General features: G+C 47.7%; 1 protein-coding gene across 1 annotated transcript in view; it reads left to right on the plus strand.

The window, feature by feature from the left end:
- Nucleotides 1-1,022: 1,022 nt before the first annotated feature.
- Nucleotides 1,023-12,917, plus strand: part of HYDIN (HYDIN axonemal central pair apparatus protein) — a 73,686-nt gene continuing 61,791 nt past the window's right edge. The window contains 6 exon segments of the mRNA XM_062614024.1: nt 1,023-1,933; nt 3,254-3,387; nt 4,660-4,785; nt 5,757-5,876; nt 9,246-9,380; nt 12,635-12,834. Of these exon segments, the coding sequence (XP_062470008.1) occupies nt 3,283-3,387; nt 4,660-4,785; nt 5,757-5,876; nt 9,246-9,380; nt 12,635-12,834 (686 nt within the window). The 5' untranslated portion in view covers nt 1,023-1,933; nt 3,254-3,282.

Raw genomic sequence — 12,917 nt, forward strand, 5'->3', positions numbered from 1 at the left:
ATTCACACCTCATTGGCATCCCCACCCAGGTTGACTGAGTTGAAGAGCACCTAAGTTGCTCCTTTGTGCCTTTTGAGATTTCTAAAGGTCCCCAAGGTGGGCAGTGGAGAGCACAGACCTTAGTTTTGATGGTGTCTGTCATCTCCTTGCTCACAGAAGCTCTCGTTCACTGTCTTCACCAGCCCTGGCTTGAGGTTAAACTAACCATGTGACAAAGTGAGAAACTCTTGGCAGCCCAGGACAGGGGAAAACTAGTTGGCCTTGTGTTAAGCTAGTGAGACAATAAAGGGAAAAACTACCAGGCAAAACACAGGAAAGCAGACCATCAGGATAAAGCGGTGAAGGAGGAAACAGAAGGTGCAGCTGTAACTGAGCTGGGGATGCCTGGTGCTGCCAGTCAGAAACCCTGTTCCTGTGCTGTGCAACCTGCAGCAAGACAAGAAATCCACTTGTGTAACCTGAGGATTGCATTCCTTTTGGATCTGGTGACTGGTTAACTGCTCACCCTCCTGATCAAGGTCAGTCTATGCCCCAGACTGTACAGGGGCCAAACATCACCTCAGAGATGGTGATGGCACCTTTTCATTCAGGCACCAGTCGGTGATGCTACAAGAAGAGCTGGGTGTCGTGTATTGCGGTGCAGAGTGTGCCAATACTTTCCTAGCCTTTAAGTTTGGAGGGCAACCAGTTGGTTTCAGCACAGCTCAGAGGTTGTGCTGCTGCTTCTGCACACGTGGCATGGGGTCTCTTCTAGTAACAGCACTGGCACGTGGCACAGTGAGAGCCATGTACAGACATGAAGCTGTGCCTTTGCATGAAACTTCCCTTTTTTTCTTAATTTCCAGTAGGCAATACTGCTGTTTATTCTCCATTTCCTGTCTTTTCCAGCACAGTATCATCAGAGAGCTGTTTAGTTTGATTTTACAGGAGGAAGCTACTGGACGTAAGCACAAACAGGTTTTCATTCCTCAGGGCCATATCTACTGCTCGCATCAACTTCTTCCTCAGCACAGCTTCTGCCAAGTTCATGGGCCCTGCAGGGCCTGTGTTTGTGCCACTGAGCCTCCTGAATTCTTCAGCATAAAGGAATGGTTTTGGCCCCCTCCGTCTGCCTAGGAAGGCAGGAGGGTTTGGGCTGGAAAAATATTTTCTTTACTCCTTAAGCAAAGACATTCTGAGCTTGTCTGCAGTGTGTTAAGTTCCTTTATCTGAAACTCATGGGATGCTAACAAAAGCTGCTCCAAGGTGCGCTTTCTGATCCTGCTGCAGTCATTCACTGCAGAGTGAGCTATTTAAGAAAGAATTGAGCTGCAGGGAGGTGCAAGGCTGTCACTTTAGCAATTTCAGTGGCACTGTAACCCACCAGAGTAGGGCAAGTCGGCCAGCTGTGATCCTGACATTGCTCAAGGCACTGTGCACTCCAGCCTGGAGCTGAAGAAATCCCAGAGCCACAAATGCTTGAACACACATCCGTGGCCTTGGTGTGGAAGTGGTTAAGGTGGTAACCCCCCGCTGTGCACCGGCCTGGTGACCTTTCCTGTCGTTCCACCTACACCCGAGTTGCTGCTGCTTGGAGACGCTCCGCGCAGCACCGAGCAGGGCTGTGTCTGCCCTCACTAGAGCAGGAGGAGCTCCGCAGCCTTCAGCTGAAGGCAGGCCTGGATCTTTCCCCTTCCTTGAGGCGCTGGTGAACCGCTCCTGCCCTGCTTGGGGGGGGGGGGGCGCTGAGGAGTGGTGTGGGGCAGCCCCATCCCGAGGCCGTCCCGGTGCTGCCCTGGCCGTTGCAGCCCAGCGGCAGTTGTTGGGGAGTGGCCGCACCAACGGTTCCCTGGGCGACTGCTGCCTGCCCAGGCTGCCCGCAGCCACCGAGCAGTTCCTGCGGAGCCGGGGAGCGACACTGGACCCTGCACAGAGGGGATCCTGCAGGAGAAGCGTGAGTTGCCCGTGTGCGGGCGGTGCCGGGCCCCTGAGGAGGGAGGAAGGGGTTCCTCTGGCAGCAGGGCCCGGGGCAGGACTGTGGCAGCGGTGTGGGGCTCGGCAGGGTTTGAACGCGCCTGCTCTAAGAGGGAGGTTGGGGAGGTTACGAGGGGCTTTAGCGGGTTCTAAACTTGCCGTGCAACTTGCAGCGATGGTGGAGACTTGTAGCTTTAGCTGTAGAGCCTGGATAAAGGGAGCCTGGGGGGCAGGGGGGAGAGGCTGAAGCTTGGGTGTCCTTGGTGATCTTCAGGTTGGCACCCAGCCCTGATACATCGGGTTTTCCTGAGACGTGTCAGGAATTTTAGCTCAGCCCTGGGCATATTTCTTCACTGCTTTCCCGGGTGGTCTGGGCTGTTGTGGCCTAGCACAGCAGGTCCTTCTGCGCAGGCTGAGGCCATTCACGCTCTGAACCCAAAATGGAGCTGCCTGTGCCGTGAGAGGGAATGGAGGGGAAATTGCAGCCCCTTCTTCCTTTCTGGGGCAGGTAAAGGGCTGTCTGAGGTGGGGAAGATAGCAGCAGGGGTGGTGGGCTGGAGGTGGGCTGTGTCCTGGTTGCTGTTGTGTCCTGCCTCTCTACGGAATGGTGTGGCTGCTTTCTTAGTGCTGCTCCTTTTCTCCTCCTTTGGGCTCTAGGGATGTGGAGTTGTGGGGCTGTGGAAGAGCCTTGCTCCATGCCTAGAGGGGAGGGGAAGCTGCTAGCCTGGAATGGGGGTGTGGAGAGTGGAAGCCCACTGGGACAAGCGCTGTGCACATGAGGAACAGGACTCACTTCAAGAAAAGTGAAATTACAGTTTAGACAGTTGGGACAAATGATCCAGTTATTCTCAAAACCCAGTAATAAATCACTGAAATCCATATGAATGTTGCATGAAAATGAAGATGCAAAGTACCATTTCCTTCCTTCTGTTCCCACCAAAAAACTGTCAAAGAGTACTAAGGGGCAGTTTGGAGATGAATAGAGATCTGATTGATATTTCCAGTAAATGGGGTTCTGTAATGGAAGGTGAGAAGTGCCAGCACGTTCTGGTGTCTCTTTGTGGCTTGTGGGACTGCAGTAATAGCAAAAGGCTGTTTTCGCTTGGGGACTGTTTGTTCTGGGATTTTACTTCTATGATCTTAACTCAGGTACTTAAATATGGCATTATCATGAAACAGGGTGGGGAGGCCCTATGTTCTCCGCTTATGAAGTGTGCCATAGCCAGAGACACAGGTGTATCCTTGGGTCTGCCGTGACTGAGATTCTGGATTGTGAAAGTCCCATTTTCACTCCTTCCAGGCGATCTCTGAGATACGGCTACTGTCAAGATGCTCCAGTCCATGGGGTCCTCCACAAAGGCTGGTAGATTCCAGAGCAAAGTGATGGCACCTCGTAATCTTGAGCTAGTCAGAGAATCAGAGGAGTCTGGAACTGTAAGTACATGCTACAGGCCAGGAAGGAGCTGTGTTGAGGCTGGAAACTCCCTATGGCCCTCATGTACCTGCCCCTGTTGTCTAGCAGCACTGTGAAGCTAGACACTACCTCCCCATCTCTTTGCTCCAATGCTTGTGGAGGAGGTGTCAATCATGGTGCAGTAGGTGATGGACTGTGTCCTGCTTCAGGGATAGTCCAGAGTCTTGCCTGGGTGTGCCACTGGAGCAAAGTTAAATGAACGTACTGGGAATTGCACTGGAGTAGCTGAAACATGAGTGTGTCCTTCTGTCCATCCTCTTTCTGTGGGCAGTCATACCTTCTGTCATGTAGGCATAGTTGCCAGTGCTTCTCTGGCCATACCTGCCCTCCAGGCAGCTGGGCATGTGGTGGGCTGCCCAAGCTCTGCCTCAAAGCTTGAGACACATGGCTGGTCCCAGATGGAAAAACTGTTTTGGAACCTCTTCTGTCTCCTATCCTGTGTGGAGGACAGATCCAGCCCTGCAAGCAGCAGTGGAGTCAGGGCAATTCCTCCGTCCCATTCACAAATGTCCCTTTTGCTGACTGGAGCCCACTAGACTGTCAGTGACCTAGTGCTGAGACCGTGTCAAGGAGATACCTCTGTATACTTCAGGGGAGACGTCTGTGAGGCCAGAACAGAGAGAAAACAAGTGCTAATTAAAAAGAGATCACTACAACCCATTCCTCTTCATCTCAGTCACAGAATCATGGAATCATAGAACAGTTTGGGTTGGAAAGGACCTTCAGGTCACCTAGTTCCAACCCCCTGCCATCGGCAGGGACACCTCTCACTAGGCTATGTCACCTTGTCCAACCTGGACTTGAACATTGCCAGGGAGGGAGCAGTCCTGCCACAACACTGCTTTTCTGCTCTCCTCTGATTCACCCAGCAGTGACATCTCCGTGCGTGTGTTGGTTGTGAGTGTTGTGCAAGGATGAAGTTAGGGGATTTTTGGGAACTCCTCCCTGATCCCTGCAGAGGTCACTGGCTCAATCCATCAAAACTGAAGAGGAAACAAACGCCTGAAGAGGAAGGTCACGAAGAAGAGAAGGTAATGGTACAGAGGCACTTGATGAGAGCACATGTATTCCACTCAAAATCGTTGATTTACTGATGTTAAATATTTCAGGAGGTAACTTCCAGGACTGTCCTTTGGCTGTGAGCACAAACTATTCATCAGTGGCACTTGAACAAGGAAAGCCTTTCTGAGCAAAGGTGTTTCTGTAGCTTTTGATGGTGTTTTCTGTTTCAGTTGACTCCCTCTGCCTTCCTGAAGGAGATGTCTCTCAGCACTGAGGAGAGGCTGGCCAGCACTCGGAAGATGAGGCGGCCCCAGATTATCCAGCTTCAGGACATGAGTGAAACCTCAGATGGAAAGGTAACCTTTTCCTGCTCTTTCCCTTGCTGTTTGATGTGACATTTGAAGAAGATGTGTGCTTGTGACAGGCTTGCCCCCATCTTATCTAAAGAGCTCGGTGACTAGGTCCTGTTGTAATTTCAAACTGGTGGTGGTGTAATTCCCTCCATTGCGGGAAAGGTAAAACATTTTTCTCCAGTGAGAGTCTGGGACCAGTGCAGCTGGAAGAAGGGAAAACCAGCTCAAAGTAATGCCTCTGCTCTGGAAGCATTTGCTGTTTGTGTATTCAGACATGCTTCTGCAGTAGCATTGAATAAAACAGCAATAATAGAATACACTGAAGCTTCCATTTAAAGCTCATGGAAAAAGAAGATACCAAGTCCAGTCTTAGTTCAGTTGCCCAATAATGCTAATAAAAGAGGTGAACCTTATCACTATCCAGCATTCACCTCATTGGTCTTTTTCGTAACTACTGTGTTACTTCCTTTTTGGTCTTACATCCTCTGGTACTGCTGTCTTCTTACTTGTTTCTAGGCTCTATACAGAAATAAAGACATTTGGTCATGTCTGAGACTTATTCTCACTCTCTGAGAGAAAAGATCATGCCCAATTGTTTCCCTGTGGAGTCTCATTTAAACTCTCCGGTTTTGCTTCCTCTATGAGGGTTCGTGGCTCTTTCAGTAAGTCTCTGGAGCTGAATGACCCCATTAGCAGAGGGCTCTGCTGGAGGTAAGCACTGCCTTGCATTTTGCAGAAGGAAACCTAAATAAACACCCACCAAAAGAGCTTCTTAGTTTAAACCTGTTCAGCATGGTCCTGAAACATCTGATCAGTTCAGAAGACGGGTGGGTGCTCTGCCATCTCCTTCATGTAAGCTGGGCACATGTACTCACCAAGAAGACTGTACTTCACTGGAGATCAATGTAGGATTCTCATTCATTAACATATTTCCCAGCATCTGACCCTCTCACTGCTGTGTCTTGCATCTCCAGTTCTCAGCAGTTGACCTGGACAAGAGCTTGTTTCAGCCTTTCCCGTCAGAGGTGGTGTTTCAGAACTACCTTCCCTGCGAGGTCTGTGAAGTGCCGCTGATTCTGAGGAACAAAGACAAGGTAAGTGCTGGGACATGGAGGTTTAACACTGTGGTGGAAGAGGAGAGCAGTGGAATCCACACACTATACAGCATATCAAGTTATCTGCTCCAGCACAGCACACCCAGAATAAAATGTCTCACCACTTTTATTTTGCAAGATGGTAGAAATCTTCCTGTGCTGCAGATTCTCTCTCTGATTTTGGCCATGCATTGGTGGTATCTAACCCAAAGCAACTTTCTAGGCAGCATGCTTCCTGTTGAAATCCCTAGATTGATGGGAATGTTGAGGGCTATATAATTCTTACCTGCTTGGGTGTTTTACCTAGAGTATGGACCATGTCCTGCTGGTTCCTTTGTTAATCTTGGTTTCTGGCAGGGCAGTTTTCCTCTCTCAGCCTGTCTAGCTGCCTCTGTGCATCTTACTGTCCACCTTATGGTGGAATAAGTTATAATTCGTGGCATTAGCACCCCAGGAAAGGTATTTTCAAACAGCAGTGGAAACAGAATGATTTAGTGGATGCAGTGGGGAGGACTTCACGTGTCATTTTAGGCTCCTGCTAAGCTTAATTCAGTTGTGCTCAGGTTTTTCTAAAAGTGCGTGTCTCTCGGCTCTGCCTTTAGAGAGCCAGAGCACAGCCAGGGCAGTGTGCATTTTGGTCAATCTTTGCTGTAGGTATCCACTTTTCTTATTAAAATGGGCCTCAGTTTCTCTTTTTCTACTGCTCTGCTTCACTCCTTCTAAGTCTTTTGGCTTCAGCTGTTCCATTATCCATGTAAAATGTTTGTCTTTGGCAAGTACCAGCTAGCAGGTGAACAGTTAATTTGCTTCCCTAACTGGAAAAGAACATCTGCATTAATATTCCTGCTATTCCCCAGTAAAAAGTTATATATGTGTACAGCTGCACCTTGGGATTTCTGTACCCTGTAAAAGGGAGGCAATGTGTGAACTGTTGATTTTATCCAAAATTCTGAAAAAAAAACCCAAAACCCAACCTTCTGAAGCCAGTAAGACCTCCACCGTTGGACAGCACTGGTGTAAAAGTAAGATTGGCTCTAAGGAAAATTCTTGGCATATTTAAGTACACAAAGATAGAGATGATAATCCCAAGAGAGGTTATGATGTTCTCCCTTTGCTGGCTTTTGGTAATGTCCTGGAGAAAAGTAACACTGTGCTCTGGCTCAAAGTTTTCTCACCAGTTTCCCAGATTCCTCTGAATCTTACTGCATGGTAACCTGAGGTTGTCTGCACCATAAAAATCCAGCTAACTGTGAAGTATATTCCAAATAGAGGCTTGCTCTGTAAGCACTCCATCTCAGAAGTGCTTCATTATGTACTTGCTGCTCTTACTTGTGTGCTGTAAAATTCTTTCCTGTCTTCAGGCTGCTTCTCAACACCCTCAGAGATGTTCTGTGTGGCTTTTGATGAAGATCATTGCAACCTGTGCTCATCTCTCAGGGGACCTGGTGACTAAAATGCTTGTCTGTAGTAGTGAAATTGGCTCCTGGAGCTCACCACAGCAGGGCATTACTGGGAGCAAAGGGCCTCTGGAGAGCTCAGGACTGCCTTGGCCATGGGTTATCAGGCTCGGGTAGGTGATGCAGAATGAGCCTCCATGTTTTCCAAGCCTCGTGTGGGTTTGTGGTTTTATCATAGAATTATGGAATGGTTTGGGTTGGAAGGGATCTCTAAAGGTCATCTAGTCCAAACCCCCCTGCAATGAGCACGGACATCTTCAACTAGAGCAGGTTGCCTTATCAGTGAAGCTGCCTGTCAGTCAAACCTGTTTCAGACTTTCTGAGATGAGACTTGAACTCAGGGGTTGATATCTGTGTGCTAGGAAGTGCCTGCTTACTGTCTCCATGCATTTGTGTCCTGGCTTCAGCTATAACAGTCATTTTTCTCCTTCTTAGTATGGTGCAGTGCTGTGTTTTTGACTTTCAGCCTGGGAACAGCGCTGGTAACACTGATGTTTTTAATTGTTGCTAAGTAATGTTTACTCTGACCAAGGACTTTCTCAGTCTCATGCTTTGCCAAGGAGGAGGGGAAGCTGGAAGAAAGCAGAGACAGGACACCTGACCCAAACTAACCAAAGGGCTATTCCATACTGTAGCACATAATGCCCAGTATATAAATGGGGGGGAGTTACCCCAAAGACCCAGATTACTGCTCGGGTCGGGCTGAGTATCAGTTGGCAGGTGGTGAGCAATTGTATTCTCTTCACTTGTTATTTCCCTTATCATTTTTATTACTGGTGGTAGCAGTAGTGGTTTTGTGTTATACCTTAGTTACTGGACTGTTCTTATCTTAACCCATGGATTTCACATTCTTTCAGTTCTCCTCTCCATCCCTCTGGGAGCGAGGGAGGAAAGAGGTGGTGAGTGAGCGAGCGGCTGTGCGGTTTTGAGTTACCAGCTGGGCTTAAACCACACTAATGTGGTATTCCAGAGGGCAGGAACTTGCAGCAGGGTGCCTGCAGGGATGCCTGGCTGTTGGGAGAAATTCCCAAAAGTCTGGCTTTGCTGCAGTGACAGCTGCCTGACTGAAAGCACCAGGCCACAAGAGCCTCTGGGGAGTTGAGACTGGCTTTTCATAATGAAACGACACTGAGTCAGTGCTGTCACCTATCTCAAGGCAGAAAATTCCTTTGAAGCCCATAATTGATAGGTACAGCCTGGGGGATTGTCTGGCTTTCCATCATTTAGGCAAGTTGACTGCTCTCATTTTCTGCTTCAGCCTTTTCTTTTAGTGTATTGTGTTTTTCCTTTGCTTCTTTACACCCCACTTTAAATTCTCTTAGCTATCCCCTTCTTTCTGAGGTTGGCTTTTTATCTTGCTATGCTCCTTCTTTTGCTCTTCAGGTTTACTTCTATTCCCAGTAAGGCCACAAAGTCTGTGGTCTCCTTCTCTTGCTGGTCTGCCGGCATGACTAGCACAACAGCTTGACTTCCCCACTCAAACCTGGTATATTAGAAGTGAGTTTCTTCCTCCAGTACAGCACATACTGTTTTGCCTTCAGATAAGATATTCCCCCTCTAGAGGCATGGGTGTGTACAAGCAGAAGCAAGCAGGTTCTTTGGGCTCGTTGAATATACAGATGACTTGATTCAGGTATTTCACCTCTGTGTTGCTGGTGTATTACATGGTGTGATGTATGTGCTGGTATGAAAGAAGCTGCTTGGTGCTTCTTTCACAGCAGTGTATTGACCTGCTGCCTTTGGCCTAGAACGTTTTGGCCAGGCAGAAGGGGTTCAAGTCCACCCTTGTGTACTGTTACCTGAAAATGTTTTGGAAAGGTGGTTAAGGAAGGATGTCACCAGGGCATGGCCAAGTCTCCTCTCCCCATGTTTGCACAAGTGGCAAAGTGAGAATTTCATGTCTGCCCTGCAGGTTCCTCGGTTGGTGAAGCTCGTCTTGGAAAACTCACCTTATTTCAAGTTGATCAGCCCCGATGGTGGGAGCCATAAGGTAGCACCTGGCATGTCTTCAACCTTCCGCATTATTTTCACCCCTGAGGAGAACAAGGTGAGCCTGGAGGTCCCAAGAGATGGTGCCTTCAGTGGCAGGTGAACCTGCAGGGCTGGTTTCAGAAGGGGCATCTGGTGTGGGTTTTGAGGAACTGTCCTGATTCAGTGGAGTTGCACTGGATCTAGAACTGAGAGAAACTCTTTCCTCATGGTGAAGGTTATGCTCTCATAGGCTGGAGGTTGTTTTTATCCTTCAGTGCTAGAATATGTAATGTAATGTCTGTTGGCTTCAGGAATGAGTACTCTCTGGGGTAATGTGGCCTCTCAATGTTGGTTTCTCGTATCTGTCCATTGCTGCATAATGATGGGTTTCCTCCAATAATTATATAAACACAGAAGTCTGTTTAAAACTGACCAGGTATTTGGAAAACCCAAAGTTGAGCCTGATCAGAGTGAGAGTGAGGACCACCACCTCTGTAAACTGCATTCTCTTTAATGTATATCACGTTGGACACAGCAGTGAGACAGCGGCATGTTATCTCTAAAGCCATCATTTTTCTTGTACTTTCTGGCATTTTTTGTGTGTTATAGTCCATAGTGTGGCATCAGACCTCAAGGTTGTGGGCAGGCAGTCTGCAGCTAGTCCCATCTTGGCATGGTGTGATGCTGCTGGCCACTGCAGTTGGGACTGACCAGCTGCGCTTTCCCTCCCTGTGCTTTCTTGAGCGTTCATGAGGGAAGATCCACATGTACCAGTAGGAAAATGGCAGGGAGAAGTATTGATATGATGTTTAGCCCTCTCTCTACTCGATGGTAGGGGTTTAATTATTATGGAAGTACTAGAGGAACAAAGAGATCCAGAATGCTTTTCTCTTTCCCATCTGGCAACCACTTTCTTGCCTCACCCTAGGCTGGAGCAAAGCTGATGCTTTTTTATACCCTGGGGTTTCAAGTTTTGCAGATGTGCCTGCATCCAGCTGTGAGTCCAGGGGAGAGGATGTGCTGTGCACATGACAGGGACATTTTTCTGGAAGGTTGAGGCATCAGTGCTGTGGCCCTGGCAAGTCTGATTCTCTGTGATATGAAGGGTCAATGGTGTTATCTGAAGGATTGTTGTACAAAAGGATTTCTTACATGGCATGGAAAGGAGGAAGCATTGCTGCGAAATGAGGGCAGACAGGCCAACTCCTTCCACTAGCATCCTGCTGCCTCTTTGCATAACGGTGGTGGAGAGGCAATGTTAGGGGATAGCTCTGCACCAGCTGATGTTTCTGCACCTGGCCAGAGGTGCACAATTACTTTGAGCATAACTGTTTTCTCATCTTCCATTTACTGCTTAGGTTTAGTTGAACACTTTGTCCTATCCTCAGCTAGCATGGATATAGAAAACTAAAGAGGAGCTGCCCTGTGGTCCCTAGTTACCTGTGCTTGTACAGTGTGGGTGTTCTTGTGCCACTATGTGTTCCTGTGTGTCCTCACATTACGTTACTTACATCTGAGCATCTAAACAGCACGGGACATGAAGTGCTCAGGTAATTGATGCTTTGAATTCACATGGGCTGCCCTTAGCTTTTATTTTAGAAGGCTTAGGATGCAAAATTGGGTACAGAATTGCTAATTCAGAAAGACTTGCTGAAGTGCTGTCCTTGAAATGTGAGACTCAGTTCTGTAGGTAATTTGCTGCATTCCCTTCCTGGCATTTTACCTTCCAAATGTGAGAAGCAAAAGCCCTTCTGCAGTTCCAATGTGAATATTTGAGATGTCTAGAAGAAAAGAACCTTCTTTATTCCCTTTATGTCTTAGATGTGACTGCATCTGTTACAGCAACCTTAAACCCCAGCTGAAGGTTTAAGGTTTAGTTGTTGTGTTAAAGCAATAGCTCTCTGTCTGTGCCTCATCTGGCTGCCTCAGGTCCCTTCCAGGCTTAAACAGGGTAAGTATGAAAGCAGGAAATTCCAAGTGCAAAGTAATCTGGATGAGTTCTGGTTAAGGGAGTTTGCTGCTGTGTGCAATTCCTAAATCAAATCGTTTGGGGCTACTTCAACAGTTATAAAAATATCAAATGAGTTAAAATCATTGAGGAGAAAAGATCAGGACAGCAAGTAAGTGATAAGAGGCAGAGCTCTTATCAAGTCATCAGTAAGAGAGCTGCTGGAGGCAAGTTTGATCACTGGTTTCACTGGAGGCAAGGCGATATTTCCAGCACAGCAATGCCACACTGTACATCTGGAGATGGATCTGCTCATCCCTACACGAAAATCTGTTAGTGATTTGATTTGCCTCTTCCTGCTAAATACGAGAATGCTGAGAGGGGAATGTCTGGCTCTTTTCTGAACAAGCCAGTGACTGAGAGTAGTACAGTTGAGTTTGCTCTGGTAGGGATGTCTGTCTGCCACCTGCAGGTACTGGTGCCACCTCTCTCAGGTAGGCATGAGAAAAGGGCACCAAGACCTTACCAGAGAGATGTGATTAAGGCATCAACCATGCAGCAGAGAGGAAGCAAAGCTATTTCCTGCATCCCCTGAGGCTAGGATGAGATGTAAAGGGAAATTGAGATTAGGCTCAGGAGGAACTCTCTTTAGGTCTAGGGTAAAGATGGAATAGGCTGCAGAGGGCAGGGGTGGAATTGTTAGTGTACTCCTCAAACATCTCACAAGGATAGTTTGGGTATAAGGCAGGGATAGTTCAGGGGAGGGGAGGTGCATCAGATAGCTTTTTAAATGTGTGGCCCCAGCCTTGTCCCTGTAATGACGTGGGAAACAAAGGGAAATACACACGTACCCTATGCTCACCTGACATGAAAAACATGCTTGTTTCCAGCTTGTGAAGTATTTCACCAAAGACAAACTGTTGATCATGCATTTGGCAAAGGCCTTTTGCAAAATCGATCTGAGCATCCCCTGCCAAGCTTCAATGGGTCGCTGCATTGCTAGGATTGGAGTTAGTGCTGTGGCACAACTGAGTTCTTAGCAGTGCCTTTAATAATCCGCAGTGGTGATCAAAGCAGGCTCTGTTACTGCTTTGATCCCTTACATGGAATTAGTTTGGTAAAGAATCATAATCAAGTAGGAGCTAATTTTGTCTGATGCTGCCAGCTCGCTGTGAAAGCAGATGAATCAATGGGGTTGTTTCTTCTTTGCAAGTTAACCACCCTGTCCAAGTTATGCTACTGGAATGAAAGGTCATTAAGGCAAAAAGTACTCGTACATTCTTGAATGCTACTGTTAAACTCACAGAAAACAGCAGTTTTTTCTCCTGCCATAAGGGTGGTACTAAGTGCACTGTGCTAAGATTGTTTTTTTTTCCCTGCAGGATTATTTCCACCAGCTCATCTGCATCACAGAAAGGGAGAAGTTTATTGTGCCTATTCGAGCAATAGGTGCCCGAGCCATCCTGGACTTCCCTGACCAGGTGAACTTCTCAGAGTGTCCAGTCAAGTTCAACACTCAGAAAACTCTCCTGGTGCGCAACATCGGTAATCGTAAGGCTCACTACAGCATCAGCACTCAGAGGTAAAAGAGCTTATCTTTCTTGTGCAAAATACTGTTTTGTGATAATATAATTGGTAGACAGCAACAAAAGGGAATTGGTGCAT

This window comes from Pezoporus occidentalis, unplaced genomic scaffold (assembly GCF_034315485.1).
Source record: "Pezoporus occidentalis ecotype Australia unplaced genomic scaffold, CSIRO_AGI_Poc_V1 ctg172, whole genome shotgun sequence".
Lineage (NCBI taxonomy): Eukaryota > Metazoa > Chordata > Aves > Psittaciformes > Psittacidae > Pezoporus > Pezoporus occidentalis.